Source organism: Chrysoperla carnea, chromosome 4, assembly GCF_905475395.1.
Source record: "Chrysoperla carnea chromosome 4, inChrCarn1.1, whole genome shotgun sequence".
NCBI lineage: Eukaryota > Metazoa > Arthropoda > Insecta > Neuroptera > Chrysopidae > Chrysoperla > Chrysoperla carnea.
The window spans coordinates 23,002,706-23,029,663 of NC_058340.1; the positions used below are offsets into that span (position 1 = coordinate 23,002,706).

The 26,958-nt window shown below is 28.2% G+C and overlaps 1 protein-coding gene across 4 annotated transcripts in view; it reads right to left on the reverse strand.

Annotated features, from left to right (window-relative positions):
* Positions 1-26,958, reverse strand: part of LOC123299053 (zinc finger homeobox protein 3) — a 210,731-nt gene that overhangs the window by 161,076 nt on the left and 22,697 nt on the right. For all 4 annotated transcript variants that reach the window (XM_044881198.1, XM_044881197.1, XM_044881199.1 and 1 more), the window contains exon 2: positions 1,632-4,155. In XM_044881198.1, coding sequence (XP_044737133.1) covers positions 1,632-4,134 — 2,503 coding nt within the window. In that variant the 5' untranslated portion in view covers positions 4,135-4,155. The remainder of the gene's footprint in view (positions 1-1,631; positions 4,156-26,958) is intronic.

A 26,958-nucleotide genomic window follows, 5' to 3' on the forward strand; every position in this document is an offset into this window, starting at 1 on the left:
TAAAAATTACCCTTGACAACTGTACATAAACATAAAATTTATGTATATTTTCAGAACAAAATCACACTCTTAAACATAAAATATCTAATAATTAAATTAACACCACAAAATTATTTATTAAATATATTCAATTTCATATTTTAGATTTAATTACTTAAAATAACATAATTTTTTTTTATTATTTATTATTTGTGTTTGTTTGTTGTTGTTAATTACGTAATCGTTCACTGTACAACTAACTAACTAACTAATTACAGAGTCACATTATTAAATTATAATTATTAATCAAAAAAGCCTTCAACAATATTATTACTATTTACAAAATGTCTCATAAAAATTGGCCAATAGTAACAACGATTATCCGTTTTATAAAATAACATTTATACAATTCCAAATTAATTGAGTTAATGCAAAGGAAGTGTAGATGTTTGTAGATATTAGTCGAAACTGTAACTAACTGAATGTAACTAAATTATTTTTAATATGCGGAATACGGCAAAAGGCATTATTTTGTTTTGATGGTATTTCAAGTAATTCCAAGAATCCATAACAATCCACTGATGATATTTTGTATTTTTGTATTGCATTATCATGTATTGATTGGTGAATAGATTAATAGAATAAATAAGAAATGATATTTTTTCTAAAAATTTTATCAAAAGGGGCCATTTTTCATGGACAATTTGAAAAATTTGATTTTACTGTTTGAGTGTCAAACATCATTGTGGGTAAAACATCTTTTTAAGCATAAAAGACTAAATTGAGGCAGGGCCGTGGAATAAGTAACAATTACATGTGTATTTAAATCGTAAAGAGATACATCGCATCAATATTTATACTTCTTTCTAATCTCTGTATTTTTCGAATGCGGCCATTATGAGCCACTCAATATGCTCTAATTGAATAATCTTAATTAGCTTCTTCTAAGATTTCAAATAAAATTGTAATTGATCTAATTTTTTCTCAATTAAATTTAATTAAAAATAACCTAAATATATATATATTTTAAAGTAGATTAATTTTATGAGACAAGTGGTAAACACATTTAAATAAACAAATTAAGTATTTTTAGTAAAAAAAAATATATTTATTAACATTAGATCGTTAAAAATTTTATTTTATTTTTTTTTTATGTAATAATATTTCAACAAAAATAATAAGCTAATGAAAGACTAATAAAATTGATTATTTTAATTTATAAAAATAACACCCGAAAAAAAATCTTTTTCTATTTACTTTTACCATTAAGATGGTTCTGATTATTGTTTTGAACGTTACAGTTAAACTTCTTTCAAACATTGAATGTCATGATAGTTAACTTTTAGTATATAAGTAGAGCCAATTGAAGTAAAACCTCCTCAATAACACTAAATATCAATTTTTTTATATATAAAAAGACCCTTTTCATTTTAACATTCTAGAAGTTCTCAAACTTTTTTGCTATAAAATGCACAGTCTTTCTTTGACATATTTGAGAAAAAAAACTTGAAAAGAATCTTTTTCCTGCCCACTTATCTAACTTTGTATATTGATAACAAAAGCCACGAATTTAAAAAAAAGAACTTTAGTATTACTGGAGGTTTACCAATATAGGCTCTTTAATTGTAAAAAAAAGGTTCTGAGACACTTACCTTCATCAAAATCACTAACAGGCTGTGCGACAACTTGAAACACATCCCCAATTTCGGTGATTGTCTCTTGACCATCTTGTCGTTTCTGTAATTGATGCAATTGTTCCATATGCATATGTTTCATAGATCTTACATGCTGTAATAAACCTAATTTCGCAGGCGCACTAAAACCACATAATGCACATAAGAATGCCCGTTGAGCACGCTCACCACCACGTATTGTTCGACAACGTTCATTTAAATGTCTAAATAAACTAATTGCAGCCTCATGACGAGCACCGGCCGCATGTAATTGTAATTTGTGCGCTGAGTTTGTGTAATAATCACAGGCATTACAACGTACTTGTACACCTCCCGGTGCTGATACATATTTCAGTCTCCATTCGTTTCTAGGACCACCCTCTTTTACATGATTCACATGTTGCAGTCTTTGTAAATGTTTATCAGTTTTACAATGTAATTGGAAGTTTGCTTTTAAATTTGTTTTATATGTACATAATTTACAGACATAATGTCCAGCTACCAACGCTAATATCTCTTGTTCTCGCGTTTTTGTACGATCTCTGGCCAAATGTTGTCCTAATGCCTCTAAACTATCACTATTAAATGCATTACATACACAACATGAGAATACATGCTCGGGATTTGGATCTGCAGGCTCTGGAGGTGGTTCCATTGTTTCTGGATTTAAACCCATATCCAAATGTGGTGCTAACTCCGCAGGTAAATGTCCAGGTATTTGTCCACCAGTCATCATTTGTATTAGTAATGCTTGATTATAAGCCATATCAGCTAAAGCTGCTTCAGGTTTATCACCACTAGTTGCAGCTGCACCCGCTGCTAGTCCCATAAAATGACTTCCAAATAAATTTTCTAAATGTTGTTGCTGACTCTGTTGCTGATGCTGATGTATCGCACTCAACGTTTGCATATGTTTCACATTTTGTTGTAACACCAGCATATTATGGGTATGCTTTTCTGATGTCATATGTATTCGTAAATTCCGTGCAACATTTGTTTCGTAATTACACACATCACAACGGAATGTGGGTTTTGGTTTATGACTGGCACCACTTACGCTACTAACTGGTGAATGATGTAACGGCGTGGTTTTTGGTGAGGCTTGTTGTGATGGTAAACCAGCTGGATCGGCTCCTACAACCGCAGGTGATTGCATTGCTGGATTACCACCACCATTTTGTAATTCTTGCATATTATTTAAATGTTTATCCGATTGCATGTGTATACTTAAATTACCCTTAGTCGTTGTGGAATAATTACATACCTCACATCGATATGGTTTGTAACCACACGTGTATGTTTCGCCACGCGCTAAACGTGGATGAGGTTGACCTGCTATACAATATATACAACTGGTTTCAGCCTCTGGATGTTTTTCTTTCATATGTATTTCTAATGTTTCTTGATATTTATAATGCCAATTACATTTGGGGCATTTGAGCGTTTTACATGAATTTCGACTATGTGGATGTGCCATACCGGCTGGAGTTCCTAAACGTCCTGATGCTAATATCATTTCACATCGTTGACATTCAACACCAGATGGTCGACCCTGTATATGTTCGGGACACACACCAATCGTTGTACCAGTTAAAAATGTTGCTGGTGATGGTGTGGCAAATGGCGGTGATGCACTCGACACGGGAGGGCTCTTTCGTGGGCCCGGACATGGTGATGTATCACTCGGTCGTCGAGCATGTGTAACTAAACTTTGGGCACAATCCGCTGAGCCATTACTTTGAGGTGGTGTAACACAATCGTTTGTCGTTGTCGACATTGTATTTGCTACTGATGTATTTATTTGGGTCTGATCAGGTGTTGGTGTAGTCGCTGGTCCTAATGGTTCTAATAACGATACTAATGGTTTTTTATCAGCACCAACTAATTGTAATATCGCTGAACAATCTGATGATAACACGTCACGATCTGATTCTTGTAATGTAACACCGTGTTCTGATTGTGCATGCGCTGCAAACGATCTTGAATAACCAAAACTAAGCTTACAAACAAAACACATTAATATAGGTTTCACTGGCACCGATCGGGGTCTAGGCGGTGGGCGAGCATCACGTAATGATACAACACGATAACTATGCACGGCCGGTGCATCGGGTTGTCTTCGCGCGGCTAACAAACGGGATACGTAAACCGCGTGAAGTTGTGGCAACGATACTTGAGCACCGGCAATATCTAAACCACCAGTTTCACTTGCTTCACTATCTGACTCTTCAATAATATACGCTGAGCCGTCCGGATTATAAACGATTTTACCAGCAAATTGTTCGACGTCACTATGATCCTGAGGCGTTTGTGGTGTTTGGGGCGTAAGACGTGTTGATTGCGGCGTCGGTGAGCCCGGAGCACCAGGCGCAGCCGGCGGCGGACTCGCCTCCTGTTCAGGACTCATTTCGGGCCTGTGACGCTTCAAACGTCCGCCTGGACTGAGCTCAGGGGCCGCCGGAAGCGCGACGGGCATGGGCATTGCGGCGCGTCACATAGCGCCCTGAAACAAAAGAAAAAATACATTACTCACAAAAGAAAAAATACATTTACTCATAACATAAATTTCAATTATAAATCAAACATACAATTGGTTTTTTTTGGCAGAAGATTAACGACTTTTTTTAAAAAAAAAAAAAAAAAAAAATTAATCCTATTTTTTATACTTTAAGCTGATTTTTATAAAAAAAACTAATTTCAGTTACCATTATTAAGAACAAAATGCGTCATCATGTTTCTTCGTTCGATTTTCAATTGAATTAAAAAATTTTAAAAGGCTGCATTTAAAAATAATCCCTAACACAATAGGTGATTCAATTTTAAAGATATATTTTAGATAAATAGCTATAAAATCAAGTTAAACTCTCTCGCTTATGCTTCTGTGTTCTGTTGCATACGATGCAATACAAACAAGTGTTTGTGAAAAATAACACACGATGTTTGTGGACAAAAAAATAAGAGAAGAACGCGCGAAACAAAACGGACAAGAAGGTGATTGCTGCCGGCAAAATAAACAAAAAAAACACACTCACACACAAACGCATAGCTATATATGTGGACCACTAGCTATATGTGGGTTTTGTATTTCGTAAAATAGCGGCGAAATCATTACACACAATTCTTTTTCGTTTGTTTGTTTTGTTTGCTTTTTTCGCTCCTTGAATTGTATTTTTGTTAATTTTTTAGTTTGTATGCAGTGAATAACCAAACTATGTGCGACATAACCTCAACAGTAATATAACGATTGTCTTCTTTTTATAAAAGAAAAAAAGTATACGTTTTTGCTAAAACATATAATTCACTCGATCGATTTATCCACAAAAATAAAGTTATTTTCTTAAAATTCGCTACAATTTATTTCGGTTTGCGTATTCACGCTTAAAGACAAGTATTTTTTTGTGCCGAATTTTATTTTTAATCATACACCATTTTTAATGGGGATCGATTATCATCAACATACAAAGTAAATGACTGCTCTTTTATAAATCAAACAACTTTTGTAAAAGATTTTTTTCTATTGAAATTGAAAATAAATAAACCATTTTTGGTGGACAGAGGCAATAATTTCTTTTTGGTTCTAATAAACAAGGTCATTGATCATTTCGTATAACTTTAAACAATAACGTTATAAAATGGCTACTAACTGAGTGACGTCACTTTAAAGATTTATCATAAACAATGTAACAAAATCTCGTAACTGGATCTCGTATTTCCAGCATTTTTTTGCCTTGCGATTAAAATTTTATTGTTTAATTGTTCAATTTTATTTTCGTTGAAAAGACAGGGAAGACATTACAGAAATAATTTTTTTTATTTAAAAATCTGAAAACATATTAGTACAGTTAAAGATGTTACATAAAGGAAATGAAAGAAACCGTTCGACGCATTCGAAAGCAACCTCATTGAATGTGTTTCTTAAGCGTCAAATATCATTAGTAACGAATGGGTGAGTGGCGTAAATGTTTCTATTTGTTAATAAACAATAAATTTTTAATTAAATAGAACGGTTAATGTTAAAGTTAACTTACAAAATTAATAAATAGGCAACTTAAAATACGTATACGTTATACATGTATAGTAGTTTTCGATTATTTGATAAACACTTCACATTTACGTCATACAAGTTGCTTAATTACTAATTTTTTAAGTGATTAACTTTCGCATTGACCGTTTCATTGAATTAAAACTTTTTTATTTACAAATAGAAACATTTGTGCTGCTAACTCATGCGTTACTAATGATATTTGACATCTAAGAAACACATTTCATGAGGTCTAAGCAAAATGCGAGCGGTTTCTTTCATTTTCCTTTATTAGTCAATTTTTATAACATCTTTTACTGTATTAAATAGCTTTAATTTGTTCTGATTGAATCATCTCACTTACACTCCTCTTTTGTCTTATTTTAACCTTGAAATTAAAAAAAAGAAAACAAAATGGCGTACATTAATAAAATAATTATTAATGACAAATTTATTACGTTACAACAAATTTCTTATCTTTTCGAACTTTAAAAAAAATGCACTCAACAGCCAACGCATAAAGAATTTCATTAATATAATATAAAACTCGGCGACCCCACCTTTTTTTGAATTTATTTTTTTTTTTCAACAAAATAAAAGTGTAAATATTGATTTAAATTAGAATAAGAAATCAATAAATAAGAATAATTGTTTCTTCCACACAATAAACAGCCCAAGCCATAGCAGAACAAACCTCTACGTATATAAGTTTTTAGATAAAAATAAATTCTTAAAATAACAAGATTATAAAATTTAACCGTAAAAATTAAATTGTCCGTTAAAATCGTATGTGTAGTATTTATACAGCTTTGTAACTTCTTCCCCCTGCCTCGTTCTTCCCTTCAAAATGTATGTAAACATTGTAATCTTTTTCTATAAGAGCGCAAATCGTCAATATCATATACAACAAACCTAACAATCATACAAAGAAATGATTATTTTGTGTGTAAAAGGTAACGTTTTGCTGTTATTTACGCCGCCCGCGTGTTCGCTTGACGATTAATGATGGATAAATCTCGACCGTAAACATAATTTTGTATAATAAATTCTTAAATAGATATACAGAATACATTTTTTATTTTTATTTTGTGTGCTTGTATCGTGTAGGTATGAATTAAAATAAAAAATAATAAAAAAAACATATCAAAACTCGTCTTGACTCGACTCGTCGACTCGAACGAAGTTTAATTTTCAAATATGAATTTTATTGTATATTTTTTATAAAATTGATTTGTTATGGATGTGAATATGTAATTTTTCGTTTTAATAAATATAATAATTCCTAGGAAATGTACTTAAACTATTTTATATTTTATTTAAAATAAAATGCCGGCTTTAATATTATTATCATATACATTATATTGTTGAATGTATGATGTGTAATGTCCAATGTACGTTTATTTCTCAGCAAATATGAGTTTAAATAAAATTAAAACAAGAAGGATATCAGTTATTTCAATATGTTCGAGGGCTTATTGGATTCGGGATAAAAAAGCGATCATTGTAATTTCGATAATTTTTAAGCGAATTGCGAAAGAAAAAAAAAACGAGTTGCTTTTCTATAACTGGAAAACAAATAGCGTCAAATTGATAAAATCTTCTTAGAGAAGAGAAGACGTTCTAATGGACCGATTTATCCCTAAAATGGATCTGTAATCTTATCCTAACGACCACATCTCTTGCGAGAATTCCTTCTAACTCTTCAAGCATATTTTGGTTGACTTTAACTAATTTAATGTTTATTAATTTGAAAGAAATTATAAAAATAATTCTGATCTACCAATTTCTTTGTTTAATGAGTCTGTCTCGCTCAAAAAGTTTTACATTTTTAAGCGTAATATGTACAAATTCGACATCAAGCAACTACCGTATTATTGTTTGAAGTAATCGCAACCGACGATGTATACGTTGTAATTTCAACGTGTTTTTCTTTTGCATACACATTTTTTTATTTAAAAGAGCTTCAAAGACGCTCTGCGCTATTCTTATTTACATTATACAGCTGAGTTATGATTATTATCTGAAGATGATCATAGCATTATTTATTACGATGCACAATAGATGTACCAAAATGAATGAATTAATGAACCGTTATGTTAAAATAGATGAAGAAGAATTAGCAAAATTTAGGGGATGGTAACCGGTTTGAAACTGACGAACAATATTTTTCTGAAGCATAATAAATAAAAGGCATCCAGAAAGCGAACATTTTCTTTTAAATGATAGTTGTAATTTAAAGAATAAATGATGAAATTTTAAGATGACTTTTTCAAATTATGGCGTATGAAAAATGTGAATCTTAAGATAAGACAAAAAGGAGATAATTTTATTAGGAAAATCTAGATCTCAATTTTCATAACGAAAACTGAAAAAGCTTAAGGTAATAATGTTTCTTTTTGAGCAATGTATTCTCGTTTATTCATAAATATGGCGCATAAATATTTTAAGTATTTATTCCATTGTTTTATTGTAAAATTATGCATGAGTTTTATATAAAAATATAATTACCAAAAGAAAAAAAACGCCAAGACCACGCCTTCGTTTTATATTTTGTGTGTGTTTTATTGCTAATTTTAATTTAAGTATTCTCTATTATAATAATTAATTAAAAGTATAAATGAATGATTTATGACAAGAAAGTTTTGTTTCAAAATATAATAAAAGGTAAAGGTATAATATAACAGTACAGTCGTATACATGCTAAATATTTTCAACATAAAACGTAATTATTTTATACTTTTTGTCAATGATAAATGGAATTGAATCACAAATAGTACAAAGTTGTGGAAATTAAAATTCAATTATCTTTTGTTTCAGCTTCAAAAATTAAGTTTTTATTGTTTGGGATTTAAACCCTAACTGCACGGTAAGAAATGTATGACGTTTAATACAATGGTGATAAAGTGTAGAGACAGATACAATAGTATCTATGTTAGCATAGGTAATACAAAAGTAATGAATGGTGCTATTCACCAGAAGTATTGCGAGTATCGCCAATAGTATGGGTCTGACGCTCATCTTTCATTGACAACTTCTCTCATGTTTCTATTCCCTCAATGGTCAAATTAGTACGGCGTTCACATCGATACTGACATAGTGATATTCACCAAATAATTCTTATCGAGTACTTGATTCTGCAGACAATATAAGTTTGTCTCTATTTTTGAGTTTGATACAGGGTTATAGAATCGCTGCAAGTTAAGTTCGGCATCATAAGATATCCATTTTAAAACGTTTTCCATATCAATTTCGTAAAACTTCCAAAAAAGCATTTTAAATTAGTTCGAATTAAAAATGATAATCTTTACTTGTCCGTACAATTTATTGAAGAACAATTGAATACAAAAATTTTTGTTAAGAATTAATAAACAATAATGGCTGAATTTAATTATTTATAAACTGTTTGTTTGATTGTATGTTTTATATTAAATATTAAAGAGACACACAAAGTGAAATTAAAAATTTATATTAAAACAAAGAAAAATAATATAAAATAAATTTTTTTATTTAATTGGGTTATAAATATTCATTTAATAAAAAACTTAATACGTTCCATTTATCAAATTTATGATTGGTGTCGATATCACTCAATTGTAAGGATGTTCTGGCATGAAATACTTTATCAGCACAAAATGATAAAATGCCATTTAAGATTATAAAACATAGAAAACTGTGTGAAATTTCAGTTACATAATCTTACAAGAAACGATCTCGAGTTAACAAAGTGCAGAGTAGTAAACAAGTTATGTCTTTGATGATACCAAATTAATTTGGATTAACTGCATACTTTTTGGAAAGAGGAGAAAGTACATACAATTGATTTCATATCTAATCTTACTGTACTCAAAAGAACCACTGATCAATGATTTTAAGTAGTAACTTAAATTTACAGCTTATTTTATATTTTGTTATAGATTACAATGCCTATAAGCAGAAAATAAGATGTCTTATTCAGCCTAAGCCAATAAAACAGGCAGTTGAAGATGATGATTGTAGGAAAAACTTTAAGGTTTTTCAATGTTTCAATCATATACTTCCTATGATATTTTTCATTGGAATGAAATGTGAAAATTACATGTTCGCGAGCTTCGTTCGTGAAGAATGTGAACCATGGAACATTATCGTCTTATACCATGAGTCATGTAATAACAAAATAAAAATATTGCTAAAATCGATAGCTGAAGGTTGTATCGATAAGAAGAGACTATTTATATTTTTAAAAAATGGTTTAATGTATAAATTGCGATCTGAGGTAACACTGGCATATAAAGTGTACGATTCATCTTTCATAAAATGGAATAATCAACCATATTGCGATGGAGTACCTACTATATAATGTTAAAACAATTATTATACCTTTGTATTATAAAAATATAATTATAAGATTGTCGTGCTTATATGAATATTAATAAAAAGCTATTAATAAATTGAATAATTCCGCCTTTTATTTTATATTATATGTAATTATTAATTATTGCAATAATATATATATTTTTTAAGTACTTTATTTTTGCTATTAAATTATTATATTTTACGTTTTAACATAATATTGTATGATCGTAAATTATTAATTCAATGTAAATTAATTAAAACGTTATATATTTGTCGATATAATTATACTATACAATCATATATTTTCGGGTTGACATTATTAAAAATCAAAATGAATTGGATATCATATTAAGATTGGTTATTTCAGTTTAACGAGCTCCACCAAGAGGAGAAAATCCTATTAATCATCCAAACTTGGCAGTAGTTTAAAAATATGTAGGATAGGGGAAAAATTCGGAAAGTATATTCGAAGATAAGTTAATTACTTAGTCATGTTATGCTCCTTGGGTTTGCTGGTCTACTCATTATAACGATAACGAAAAGAGATAACGATAACGAGAGATAATTATATATAACGCTTTAAATAGATTTTTATTCTTGAACGCACTGAATCGGTTCATAAAAGTCAATTGTTGCACTGTATAAAGTTGTTGGTTGTAGATGGACTTATAACAAATAAATAATTCTTGAATCGTCGATCTCAATATTTAGTTCAGGAAATACTTACTCGAACCAAAGACAGAAATAATGCAGTCGGGAGTAAGTTATTGATTAAAATTAATCCCAAAGTAATGTACATCGACAGAAAATTTTGAGAAACCAGAGAATTGTAGTAAAATATTATTTTCTGAAATTAAGCAAAACTATTATGTAAAAATTTGTTGGTGCCAGTTTTAATAAAGTATTAAGGCTATTTCAAGCGTTCATGCTAGAAACAAGATGTTTAACGAGACAGTATCCGATAGGGCACAGTTGAAAGTTATGAGTTTTCGATTAAAATCAAGGCCAGGAGAATAACGTATTGCTAGAGAATATTCTAGTAAAGCACGAGAAGAGACGATTGGTTGTCGAGTATCTGTGAATTATTTTCAAACATCACGTATCAAAATATCTCAGAAAAGTTGAGGACCATTAAAGTACCTTAGTGACAAAATTAATTCATTTTAGGAATTCAATGACACTCAGTCCAAGTAAAAACCTTTTATTGTCTAAAATAAAAAATATATATAAAAAAAAAGTTAACAAAAAGATTTTTATCTGATAAATATTGGGACGGAGAAAGAACTATTGAATTGTGTCACACAAAGCGTTTTATGTTTTATTTTTTATCGTTTTTATGTGCATTGTTTTTGTGTAATAGATTGACGTCACACTAAAGGTTTTATGTATAAATATGCAACATAGAGAGGAGAGTAGAAAAAAAAACAGCATGAGATGATATAGAGAAGATAATCTTTCTATAAAAACAACAGAAAACAATACCACAAGCTTTTGTTTTTTTTATTTAAAAAAGTTTAAAAGAAGACGGGGCACAGACAATTCCAACACCTTTTTTGTGTATCATTAATATACGAATAATAATAATAATAATAATATAATCTTTATTCTTTATCTAATACTAAAGTGATACCCACCCGCTTCGCTGGGTTTAAAAGTAAAGATTGATAAAGATTGCTCCCGCTTATCCCTTTTCTATAACACTCGAAATAATGGTGGGGATTGTTTTACACAAGTAAAATGTATTATTTTTTTTAATGTATAATAGTAATTATTCATTGAGTATATCAGAGAAGATGGCCTTGAAATATTTTATATTGACTATTTTTACAGAAATCTGTAATTTATAATAATTTCAAATGTCAAAATAAATTAATTTTTTTTTTATATATATATATATCTTTACAAATTATAGTTCATGTGTTATTCTGTTATATCAGCTATATTGCTGTACAGTTTCATTCAAAACCATTCGCTAGTTTAAGCGTGAAAGCGTAACAAACAAACAAACAAACATGCATACTTTCGCATTTATAATATATAGAGATTTTCATATTTTTTATCTTTTTTTAATTGTTATTTTTAAAATATTAATTTACACAATCCCCTTTGCGCGTTTGAATGTTTGAATTCTTTCGCAGTTTGAAACTTTGAATAAAACAATTGAAATGTTTTGGTATTGTTTTTATATGGCAAAGATGATACTACGCTTCTGGGTATAATAAATATCTGTGTTGGAATATATCGTTTTAGTAGAAGACATTTTTGTAGGTGAGTTTATTGTTCAGAAATATATAGACCACATCCTGTGACAAAATATAAATATTTTATTTAATGAAAATGCAATTTTAGCTTTATTCTTTGATCGCAAGATTGCACAAACAAATATATTATTTAATATGTTTATTTGTAGGATAGGTTAGGTTATATTGGCTGTCCACGAAGGACACACTTAGGCTATAGAGCCCATTGTGATACCATATATGTGTTTTACCACCTTTCCGCTGATTTATTTCATTTATCAGCTCCTCATTTTCAGAGACTGAGTGCGTATACCATGCACTACACCAGCCCACCACAATTATTAATTAAATTATTTTTGTTGCGAATGGGTTTCGCCTTAATCAACTGAGCTAATAGGGCGACATGTCTATTTGTAAATTTACAAAGTTTTGTTTGAGAAATGTTGCAGCTTAAATTGATGATAATTAAACGTCGAATTTTATAGATTTAAAAACAGCTGCATTAAAAAAAAAAAGAACAGATTTAGAAAGAATTGAATCACTTAAATCGTTTTTTCTTTAAATATATTTTTTGGGTAAAAGAAATACAAAGACCAACTGTTTTCATAAATTTAATTGTTGATATATTGATAACGCTATATTATTCTCTAAATATATAAACGTAATGATTTGGATGTGAGCGTCATATTTATTTAATACAACACATCTTCAGGCAAAATATGGAATATTATTTTATTAATAAATATTTATAATAATATTAATAATATAATGTGTTTCTTTGTTAACATGAAACGATGGTATATTTAAAGAAAAAATTATTGTTATACATAACGATCGAACGGAGAAGAATGAAGGTGTGTGCTATGTAGATTTTTTAAATAAATAAATAATATGAGTGCATTATTTTAGTACGAATTTTTTGTTTGGTAAAATTAATAATTATGGCAGAACCATATGTGAATGTTTAGGATTAGAGAAACGACTCAAAAGAATTTTAGCATTTGATGAAATCCTAGTAGGTACTGTGATGTTAATATAGAACTATAACAATGAAAATAAAAATCTAAAAAAAAGAAAATTTACAAAATTTTAAGTACCCCGACAAATTTTTCGGGTACGGAACCCTAAACTCGCACTTGAAGCATGTCTAAGAACAATCTCCACTAAATTGCCTTTTTCCTTAAAGCCTTTTCCAAACTGAAGTGATTTTACAGATCATCGCCGAATTTTTTAGTCATTTCGGGTACGAAACCCTAAACTCAGCTAACAACACTCTCCATTTAATTACCTTTCAAAAGAAACAAAAAAAATCAAAATCGGTTCACCCGCTTAGGTGCTACGATGCCACAGACAGACAGACAGACAGACAGACAGACACACACATAGCGGTTAAATGTAAAACACCACTTTTTTTTAGAACAATCCATTGCCCTCTTAGGAAAGAGTCCTAGCCCCCCTGTGAGGGGGATGGTGCTTTTAAACAGTGTTTTACATGTTACAAAAAAACTTTGCATCAAATAAAAAAAGTTCAAGCTGATTTAATTGTGTTAAAATGTGATTCATCTTGTGAGAGCGCCTAGAAAAAACTTTCAAAAATTTCGAAAGTGTGAATTTTTTTCGATTTTTGTGAATGTTTCACAAGATCCCTAGTTGAAGCTACCTGCAAATTTTTAACTCTCTTACTGTTATAGTTTTATAGTAATTGGGTACCAAAGTGCCCTATTTTTCACCCTAACGGATAACCCAGTGATGTATACGAAAAAATGTTTCAAATAAAAATTGTTAATGTATTTATAAGAAAAATCTCTAACGGTTTACAAGATGGATTCTTTTTCATTTGATTGAATGAGCAAAAAATAAACCATTTTAAATTAGCATATCTCTGTCAATTTTGAGGCTAAAATGTCGAAAAAAAATAAAAAACCGTGCTCAATTAAATCAACTAGAATTTTTTTCTCAAATTTGAATAATTGAATGAATAGTATGGTGCAGGCATGTAAATTTAGAAGAAATCATCCATAAAAGAAAAAGGTGGAATTAATTTCTCTCTTAATTCTCTCTAAATATTAGATAATCACATTTAAAATATTTTTTTTTTAAGACAGATGTTTATTGAATATATTTTATATACATTCATTCTATTCTTTTCTTTGGTTTATTTTTAATTTTTCAAAAACACATGTATACGTATATTATATATTAATTTGAAATGAACCGGAAAATTTATTTATGTAATTTACAAAAAAATATTTAATTTTATATACAAATTATATACACACCTTTATTTGTAGAAATTTGTATTAAATGAAATAAAAAAAGTATTTTTGTTTAATTTTATTTGCAATAAAATAGTTTTAGTTAAGGTTATTCGGTCCACAATGGTAAATAATAGGATAACCAATTTGTTATGTAAATTTAGTGGATCAAAAGTTGTTATTTTCGAAAAATTTCAAATTTTGTAGGTTAGAATATTAAACATAAATGGATTTGCAAGTTTTAAAATTATACAGAAAAACAAATAAAAAATACAATTGGTAGATTAAATTGTTGAAATACCCTGTATAAATAGTGTTCAATATAGAATACAATAGCGACCACGAATTTTGATTCGAAAGTGTTTCAACTATGTTCCTTATCACACGAAATTTGTTTTCTGGTTGGTAGAAAAAACTGAAACTGACATCTAGGTTACCTAGGAAATTAAAACTTTTTCAATCGATTCAGTTTGCCATGAATTTTTAGAAAATGCAAAACATATATAACTGTCAATTAGTATTTTTGGTCAAAATTTTAAGTTTTACCATTTAAAAAAATTATGAAGGTTATCAGAAGTTAAAGATAACAGAGATAATTTAAAGTGAGTACAATTTTTATGTTATGTCATAACAAATATCATAACTAAACCAAACGAAATGTACTCACACATTGGGTTGACTACTAAGTTAGAAGTATTTCTTTTTTAAACTAATACTACAATTATTTCATATACATTAAAAACTAATAGTAACTCTTAAATTAAATTCTTTAAAGAATTACATTAGTATTTGACTTCTAAAATAAATATCATAAATTTTCAGAAAAATATCTTGTAAATTAAAATAGTAAGCGCTATATTTATAATGTACCAAGGTACGAAAGGAATATACTTCCTACCGGGTGTCCCACGACACCTCCGGATCTTTTTAATTAAATTTTTCAATGGTTACGTGTATTATGGTATGGTTCTAGATTTTTTTCCTAGAATCCATGGATTATAAAAATCATAAACTACGACTAACTTATATCAAGGATTATAAAATTATTAGGTTCATATAAACTAGGCATATAGTTATTAAATATCTTATATATATATCTTAAGATGTATCTAATAAAGCTGTAATTATTATTAAACATGATTAGTAAAGAAGCAAAAATAAAAAAAAAACTAACAAATAAAGACAAAAAATACTCGGTACATATATTCCTCTCTATTTAATTCTCAACGTTATAATGTTGTTGCACAGTATTTGAGTGTGGGAAATGATAATTACACGTGTATTTTTATAAATATACACATCTTAAATAACAGTTAGCCATATGAAATAATTAATATTAAACACGTGCTAAATAAGTAAATAATATTTTATATGGTCCACTGCCCACTTCACTTAGTGTTGAAGATGGGCGCCAATCTATATAGTAACGTATTTTTTTTTTTTAAATCAACATTACTTATAATCAAAAATTAAGTGTAATTATCAAGATGAATAGCGTATAACAACGGATCTTCTTCTCGTCTTGAAGTACCTAAGACTGTTGTTAAGTTCATCTTCGTTAGGTACTTCGCTTGTCTTATGTTCTTTGTGGTTCATGGTGTGATTATTTTATCACGAATTGAAGAGATACAGGAGATAAGAAACTACAGTTTTCGCTAGTCAAAATAGCTGTTGTAAAAATTTTTAGGGTTGTAAAATTTCCAAATTTTGAAAGCCTTGGGCGAAAATATACCAACAGACACATCCACCAGATCATCAAAAGAAATCTTCAAAAATAGTAAAAGTGCTGATTACACTCTTGGCAAAAACTAAACTTAAAACGTTAATCATTTTTTGGATACTTTGAGGCTACAAGATCTTCTAAGTTAAAGCATTCGTCTTTTTTCATTGACCTTTGAAAACACGAAAATTTGTGGTATGTGTACCTGTGTTGTAATGCAGACAATGTTTTCGTAATTCATACTTTGGGAAGCAAGCCAAACTTCCAGTTCACTAAGCTGATTGTTTGGAGATAATGAACTGATAATACGTTTGTTTATGGTATAAAATGGTCTGTAGGTCGTACGAGCACCAAGGCAATTTTAGATTTAGGGTTGAAATTATTTTTATGTTATTTTCAAATTTGTAATCAATTTTGTTATAATTTCATAAATGTATAAATTTAGACTAAATCCAACTTCATATAAAAAACTTCAATCTTTTCGTTTGAAATTACCTTGATACTCGTAAGTCCAGCTAACTTTGAATAACTACAAAATTTCATACGAATGTACATATTTTTTTGTCATAATCAACAACTAGATAAACAAATTTTAGAAATAAAATCTGTAAAATTTCGTCACGGTTCATACAAATTAAAAAAAAACGAACATTAAAAAAAATTAAATATAATTAAAATTCCATTTTTAACGGAAATTGATTAAAAATTTTCTAATTACCTAACAATTTTTTATGATGTAAATCAAGTCATTGACATAAAATAATTAACCAAAAAGAGAAAGATTGATTAAAAACATTACATATATTATTACATATATATTATATATATAGAAAAAATACATATTTTACTCACAAAAAAATAAATAAAAAATATTAAATCTAAGAAAAATAAATAAAATAAAATAATTATTTATGTCAAATAATGTTAATAATAATAATATTTATTTTTACTTATTTTTCTTAGTAAATAATTATAAAATTTTTATGAAAATAATTATAGAGTATTAGTAATATCTAGATGAGGAATTGGACGAACTAAATGCGTTAGTTTAACTTCGTTAAGTCTCTAATAAAATAATTATACAAGGTGTCACATTGGCAGTGTACCAAACTTGGATGGTTGATGCCACTCGTTAATAACGGTCACATATTTACATGTTTTAATTAGCCTGACCATTAGTTATCAGATGAAGACTCTGAATGATTTGAAATTCTGTGGAAAAAGTGTTAAGAATCGTTGACTATACAATACGAAATAGCTTCTCGATCACGGAATTAGAAAGCACGATACGAACCCGAAATATGAATGGTGGAGGTCACGGGAAGTCATATATTTGGGATACATTAGTCCTTGATTTCAAAAACTAATTTCAGGAAGAAATATTAGTTTGCTGATAAAAGCAGCTTAGTAGTTGATTTCTCATAATACGAAACAAAATTATGAACTTCGGTGTTTGCCGTTACATCCTGTAATACAATACCAAGTAAGAATCATCATAATTTTAAGACTAATTGAATATAAAAAAACACTGATATATTTGTGGCAATTAACAACATTTTCAAACAAAACATTATAATTCAAATTACTCCAAAAAAATTATTAATTTTTTACAAGGTTTATCAAACTTGTGTAACCGTAACCAAAAAATTGGTTATTGACGTAATAAGAGTAAAAAATTATGTATTAATTTAAATTATAAGAAGTCTAATTTAAAATGTTATTGCTAAAGTCTGTTGAGAACTATTCGTAGGTTCTTGTTGATATGAATCATTACGGGTATGATAAAATCATTTAATAATTTACTGGTTTGCCCCATTTCCGGGAGTAATTAAACTTTTATATAAATTTTGAACTAATATTTCTACAAAATAGAAATAAAATATATTTAGTTTCAATTCGATCCCACTATAAATTTTATTTCTTAGCCTATTTAAAAAAAAGAAACCAATATATGGAATATGAGCAACCAGGGTTGAGAATCTTTATGAAACGCAAATAATTTCAACGATTTGATTAATCCGGATTTATTTCACAGATTCTTTAAGTTATTCATTTTTTTACATTAAAAATTTTTGTACATTTATCACAAAAATAAAATCTCACATTGAAGGTAAATCGTGATTAAACTATTAAAAGCAAAACCAATTTTTGTCTGAAAAAAAAAATTAACCAAGATATACTTAATTGGAAATATCAAAGGCGTCAAGGTATTAATTAATAAGTCTGTGAGATCTTTTTTAAATAATTTCCGATTTTTATAAAACTCAAGATTCCCTTTTATTAAACATTTTTTTCTTCTTATGTACCACAAAAAAATAATGCCGATTATTAAACAATTACGATACACATAAAATTTAAAACAGTAATTATGTAAAAAAAAAAAATTGATTTCGGATTTAATCGTTGGTTTTTTAACTAGAACTTTATACATACACAGACTCAACACACCAAAAACCCAGCCTTATAATTATAATAATTACAGAATATAATTAAAAAATAAAAATAAAAAAAGTAAAAATTTCAGGTACCTAAAAATATTTCGGATATATTTGACGACATCAGAGTAACAACGATTTTGTTAACACTAATATTTAACCTAAATAACACAACAAATAATGGTTTGTTGAGGACCCATATTTAATAAATAATTAGGGTCTAAAAACCATCAGTAATTGAGGATGTCTCGTTTATTTACACCGCGTTATTATTATATGGCTCCATGTAACCACAAAGAAGTACCTATAAATATATAGGTGGAGAAAAGGGAATCATTTTAGTTTAGTTTACGAACCAAAAATTAATAAAATGTATAACAAATGTTATGAATTTTTTAGTTTTTAGGTCAAAATTGAAGATATTAATTGTAAAACTTATTGCTTTATGCCACATTAGTCAAGTTTAATCGGTATGATGTTTATACAAAGCGGGGGAACTCTCTTGTATCTTTAAAATTGGAACTTCAGTATAACAGTTGGTTCTTTATGTATTTTGTGTTTCCGTTTCTTTTTAAAAATTTTCTGGTATTAATCAAAGACTAGCAAATTTTTTCTTTCATTCAAAAATGTTACATTGATAAAAATATTCATTAACCTCAATAACTGTTTCCTCAGTGTTCCCAGGTAATATCGTTTCGAAAGAAAGGTTGAAATGATTCCTGAAGGGTTATTACAAAGAAATTCAAAAAGATGCAACTCGAAATATACTGCAGTTTACTTGCATGACATCATGTTGCTTATACTGGGTGTCCCAAAAGTAACGCACGCCCTTGTTGCATCAGGTAGAAAATAAAAGTCTATGACGAAAAGTCCTCTTCCATTTTTTGATCCGATGAGGACAGGGGAGAGTGAAAAGAGAAGTCCATCGGATCAAAAAGGGAAGAGGATAGATATTGTCAATTATGTAGGTTTAAGAGGCAATAAAACAAACGGTTACCGAAGAAATTCTTGAATGCATCCCGTATTGTTAAAGCAATTTTAAAAAAAAATTGGAAATAATTTCTTGAAATTGTGAGTCTTAGATAGTGTATGAGTCTGGCAGGAAAAATATTCTTTCTAAACCAATACACAATTTTCAAAATTCGAATCGAACATATCAAATCACATATAATGTTATCAAAACATTATTACAATGTTTCAATAAAAATTATAGGTTTAAAATTTTTTATAACGGGTGTTTACTTTAAAAAAAAACTTTAAAAAAATAATATAAATACCTATTATCAATCAATCAATAAAACAAAAAATAAAAATTGCAAAAAAAAAAGAGTCTATAAAATTATAATTTGGGCACAGAAAACAAAAGAAATATTCGCAAAATATAAAATTAACAAAAAAAAAAAACTATGAATATTTTCTCAAGAAATTCTTTCTTAATACTTATTAAAAAAAAAAATACATATAAATTTGTATAATTAAACATTTTAATATAATCGCGAGGCTCCTACGGGTCGATGATTTTTATACCAAAGCGATGTTTTGTTTGTGATGACGTGTGAGTGAATTTGATCTCTTTGTTTAATTAAATTGCCATTTAGTCATGTTGAAGTGAGAATCAAAATTTATGTTACATGTGTGTAGATATTTTTATCTCTATTGAAGTGCATAAGATATAAGGAGTTTTCAATTTAGAATTCCGTATCGTAAGCCGAAGTTTCATTCAAGTTTATAAGTCACCTGAATTTTATGTCGACTAGGATGGGAATAGCAAGTTGTGCTCATTTTACGCTAGACAAAACTTTTTGCCACAGTTTTTATAAATAATAATTTTTATAACAAAAGAAATCTTAAAATTAATCATCTTTTTATACATCTTTTGTGAAAAATCATATCGATTCTCTGTACGGTTTAGGAGAAATTAACTATCAATGGTTTTACCAAAAAAAGTTATTCATTTTTATGCACAGTTTTTAGTTTTGGTATGATTTTAAAGCTTAAAACTTGAAGAATATTCAAAAAACTTTCTTTAGCAAATGATAAAACATTTTTAAAGTTTTAAAGAAAACATTTTAGCACTTATTTACTAAAAAACCAACAGTTATTACGACTTCTTCATATACAACCATGTAAAAAAGGCTGTTTTACTAAATAATTTATCGGAAAGCATTCAGAGAATCGACTTGAAATTTATACAGAAGGCATATTAAATACTCATTAATTGACACTCAAAATTTGAATTTTTTGGTAACATCCCCGTTTAGGTATCGAAACACCTTTAACTTACGTAATTACACTTTTAGGAAATTTTTAGTGTAAGTAGACACGATTTCTGCTGCTTTTGGGGTTGATAACTTTACCTCTTCAAAATTTCTTGTCACCAATGTTTGTAGTCTCATACAAATATTATACAACAAAATCAGTAACTCCGGTTTCGACATGATTTATCTAAGAATTGTAAACAGTGACTTTTAATAAATACGATTTTGTATCTGTCACATAATTAGTAATGAAAAACCAATGCAATTGAACAACAGCGAGGTATTACTTTTCTTATATTATGTCCTAGAGAGATATGAAAAACTTGTAACCTCGTCTTGCCTCACACTTAATCGTTCTTCTTAAGATTTTAGTTTTTTTTTTCTTCCTTGAGTTGGTGGTTCTTGTAATATAGAAGAAGTATTACTACACACATACCTTATACTATTTAAATATTCTGTTTTTAGTCTGACCACGATTAGCGTGCTTATAATTGATATCTCCCGGCATTTAAATATTGATGATATATTCTCTTGAATATAATATATCTATATATATATAAACTATTATATATTTATTTATATATAAGTACAAGTATATACTTATTGAACCATAAAGTTCTATAATTACTATTTACTAGATTACAATATAACTATAAAATCTATATCTATACATAATCAATAGTTAATAGATAATTATTACTTTCTAAACAATTTTTTATTTTTTTATAGAAAAATTGCAATAAATTTATATTTTACAAAAAGATTTTCCATAGATTTTATACATAATTAATAACAGTTGTGTCATTTTTTAATAAAAACGTGATGCATCAAAGAAAAAAAAAATCTTCCTTAACTAAATAAAAAAATTCTGGTAAAAAACTAAAGAAATTGATTTAGACCCGTACGTATTTAAAGAAAATCAACATGTTGGAAATGTACCAACATCGAAAGTTTTGATTTGTTAATAATTTTGATATAGTTATCAAATTTATCAAAAAATAATTTTACCAATTTTTCATTATTATTAAATTAAAATTAGTCAATCATAAAAAAATCGACTAAAATTGTACAAAAACTGTAAATAATTCGACGTAATAATAAATAATTTGAAGAAAATTTTGTGGTTTTTTCAATTAACAAAAAAACAAAAAAAAATCAGTTATAATATTATTACAAAGCAACTAATTTTTGTCATAATCTTTCTCTTCATGTCTGCCTGTCGTATTTGTGTAAGGTGCACTACTGTTATTAATAAATAAAAATATCAAATAAAAGAAATGAAATAACTTATTTAGAAAAAAAAAAAAAATACAAATATTATAAAAATAATAATAATTTAGTATTATCACGAAATTGTCTTCATATTATTACAAATCATACAGTTTGTGTCGTTGTCTCTTTCTATATATATAAATACAAATCTAAATTTACCCCCTCACCCCACCTACCCCTGATTTACCCGCACTACAAATACACTCTTCTTGTATGCACCATCATACGAACTCTAAAAGATAGCGTGCGTGACTTATGTTTTTCTTGATTTCTAATTTCCTGAAATAATAGTTTTGTATTATAAAATGTTATTACTATATGGTTCACAAAACGTCATCACCGAACTACCATGAATAATAGAGTGTACAATTAATATTTGGTAGGGGTACGTTTTTGTGATATACATGGTGATATTTAAATGAAATATGTTTATATAAATCGGAAATATCTATTTAACACTAACAAAAAAGACGAAAAAAAAATGAAAAGAAAAGAAAATGGAAAATTTGATTTTTCAATTTAAAAACTACTTAGAGGGTTATTACTGAATTTTTCTTACAATTTTTTTGTCTTTGTTTATGAACTATTTTCTTACTTTTTAATAAATTTTTATTCTTTCTCTGTATGTCGGGTGTAATATAACGAAAAACGTATGCGATATGTGTAATGCTTATCAAATCGATTTTACTTCGCACATTTTTTGCAAAGTTAATTAATAAACTTAATTAAGAAGGATGAAAATTAACTAATCAAAATTGGTTCATCCGTTTAGGCTCTACGATGCCATAGACAGACAGACATACACACACACATGGTATTCTCAATGTCAGTCGTTTCAACCCCCTCTTTCTTAAATTTTCTCTTAAAATTATAATTTAAATTACAGTTGAGTGAACTGGGGCCTTTTCGTTGCTACAAGTTTCAAATAAATTTAAAATAATGATAAATGAATAAAGTACTAGAGCTGCTGTGAGGAATTCAAAAATAAAACCTTTCACTAATTTCATCCGCAAATCACCCAAGGTTACAATTATACAATAAATAGTAAGAGCCATAACATATATATATGTACTATTTTTATAGTATAAACTACCCCCACTTCGATCTTATTACAAAAATAGACTATACCACAATTCATTCACAAAACATAGAAATTGTGAACATAGAAAACGAACATATGTGAACATATGTATTACGCATTGTTGGTCAGATTCACCCCACATATACACACACACACACACACACACACTCTTACATAACGTATACAGATGTTAAAAAATAAGTCAAGTTCTTTTCTGTGCTATTCAATGTACAAAAGGCATCACTATATACATGTCTGCTCTGTTCAATCCATTGGTCAGTCAATGCTTTTCTTATCAACTTTATCATCCATCGACTTTCATTGCAAACTCCACAAAGTGAGTTGTTGAAAAGTTTTTTTTTTTTCTGACAATGAAAAATACATCTTTCTCTTACCTAGACGAAATATTTTCAATACATTTTACAGACAATCAAAAATTTTATTCAATTTTGTGAAAATTGTGTTATTTTTAAATATCTACAAATCTTTTACCCACAATTTCCTACTTTTAGACATAGTATTTTCGCTTACAATAGATTATTTGTGGAAGGAGACAAAAATTTTTTTCCATAGGACTTGTAGTTTTGCCGGAAATCAAGATAAACCATTTTTTACCCTTAAAAGCTCACCCCCTCCCACTTCCCGAACTCGGATCGACCGTAATTTATGTTTCCTCTCATTTTGATCATATTCCCCTGCTTTTCTAATGGGTTTCATCCTACTGTAATTTTTTTTTCATTTTCTACTATCTTTGAATGCTTCGGCACTGGTCTACAATGAAATTTTTATGTTATGTCATAATAATTATCCTGATCAAACCAAACGTAATGCACTCACATATTGGGTTGATTACTAAATCAGAAGTATATCTTTTTTAAACTAATACTACAATTATTTCATACAGTAAAAGTAGCTATAAAATTAAATTCTTTAAAGAATCAAACAAGTATTTGACTTCTAAAATTAATACCTTAAATTTTCAGAAAAATATCTTGTATATAAAAACAGTAAGCGCTACATTTATAAGGTACGAAAGGAATATGGTTCTTACCGGGTGTAGCACGACACCTATCAATCTTTTCATTTTTTTTGGCCCAAGTTTCATAGAAAAGCTCTAACTTAATAATTACTAAGAAAACTTTTATTGCAATCGGAAGTCTCGTGAAATTGATTCATCTTTTATCAGTGCAATTTCCTATATATCAGAAAATATTTTTGTGAAGTCAGAAATTATCGGAAAAAGCACACCAAAGATGTTTGAATGCCTTGAAACTAGATCCCTTTATACTGTGTCTGAAAAATTTTACAAAAACATATTCTAAAGTAGACTCCTTGCCATTTCCTCATCTGGATCTAGTCGCCTTAATTGTGTTTCTAGTCTAATTTCTTGTTCATAGCTTAATACAAATAAATTTTCTGCTGTAAATAGCGTTTTAAAAAAACATCTAAAATGTTAAAACTAAAAGCTCGGTAGTATTTCTAACATACCTATCTTAAAGATATCTTTATTGAGTACGATAATAGCGTTTAGTGTTTGTCTAACGACTTAGGTAAACGATCTCATATCATCATAAAACGATATATATTTTCGATTGAATGTTATGTCGAATAGATACCATCATTATTGTCCAAACTATATAACGTATATACACACTCATAGTATTTTGATGGTCAGTATCAGTGTGGCACTTGGGTGTTTTTAAAAGCTCAATAAAATTCAACTAAACTGCGTTTTCCTTTGACCATCAACAGACATATAAATAGTTAATATAGAGACGTATATGAAACTTATGTATGTGAATTTTTCTTATGAATGAAAGAATTGATTGACCAGTCTGTTGAAATGACTGACTAGTTGTCAGAAGTAAGAATTGATCAATTTATTCAATTTCAGGTTTTTTTTTGAAAGTTGTTAATTATTTCGTTGAAGGAAAATTGATTTTTTATAACATTTTAAACAAATTGGCTCCAATAAAGACATATGCCATACTAGAGTGATACTCACTCGCTTCGCTGGATTTAAAAGTAAAGATTGATAAAGATTGCTCTCGCTTATCCCCTTTCTATAACACTCGAAATAATGGTAAGGATTGTTTTACACAGGTATACTATATGTATAGTTTTCTATTTTTTTAAATGTATAATAGTCGTCATTAATCACTGAGTATATCAGAAAAGATGGCCGTGAAATATTTTATATTGACTATTTTTACAGAAATCTGTAATTTATGGTAATGTCGAGTGACTACTTTTACAGAAATCTGTAATTTATGGTAATTTAACATTAAATCCCTCATTTTAATTTTAACTAATCTAAGAACTTAACCGCGGTGCGAGAAACAATATTCTATTATAATCTTGTTTTGGAATAAAATTATTTCCAAGAAATTGAATTAATTTGTGCTAATAGATAAACATACTAGTCAGTTGTGTAAACAATTTCGTTTCAGTGTCTTTCGAATCACAACTGTCAATATATCCATTTTAATGTTTTGGTTTCAAAAATCTATTTTAAAAAAAACTTGAATTTTTTATCAGGTAAATATCAAAAAATTTATGTGGATTATCATCTGTTACACATATTATATTTTCAAGTATTATCATCTGTGTTATTAACTCCAAAAGATAATGTCTCATTAAAAAAAAATTTGTACCTATAAAATACCTGTAAAATGTTTTTTACCTGAAATGCATAAAAAAATTTAATAATACTAATTTTAATTCTATCATTACACGATCAACAAACGGTTTTTGTGTGTATAGGCATTTTACACAGTCCCAAATTAATAGTTTGTCTAAATTATTTCCTATTTTTTGGTTTTTTAATATAACAAAAAGCCGCATATATGTATTTTGAAAGGGACAGATTAATTTAGCGTCTTGCTGTCGTCTTGAAAAATATATAAAATTTTTAAACGGTTACAAAAATCATGATTGGTCTTTTTTTTTGGTAAAATTAGTAATTTCATTACCTGTCTGCAATTAAATATAAATTTTTTAACTTTCATATAATTATAAATGACCTCTTATGAAGTTTTGAAGGATTATATAGGCTGTAGATAGGTTAAAATTCAGACTGATTCTTATTTAAGTTTAATTTAAATTTTGGATTAGTTTTCCGAATTGACTATATTTTATCTGTGAAGTTTTTAATATACAACTTCATTGTCCACAGAGAGAAGATCAAAAATTTTTCATTTGAAAAATGAAACATATAAAATGAACGAAATGTGAGATCAATGTCATATACAGATAATCGCAAATTACGTATTCGCACCGTGCGTGAGTTTTATTGGAGGCGTTTCCATGGTAGCAATACACTACTTTAATTGTAGAATTGTATGGATGCATATATAATTGTATGGATTGCATTTATGACTTACATTGAAATTTAATAGTATTGTCTCACAAATTTAAATAAATAATTATGATTACATTTGAAAAATAATATTTGTGCAATTTGATTTCTTATTTTCAAAATTTTTAATGCATTAATTTTAATTAATTAATGTTTTTCAATAATTTTAAATTGACATTTTCTATAACATTAACGTGTAAAGAATTGCATATTAGTCATAACAGCCTCCTGTATCGCCAAAATTTTTCACTGGAAGCGCTGGCATCGATTTTATTGTCCCTACCATGACTACGCACACAACGAATACAGTCTCGTTCTCATATGTGCACTGACT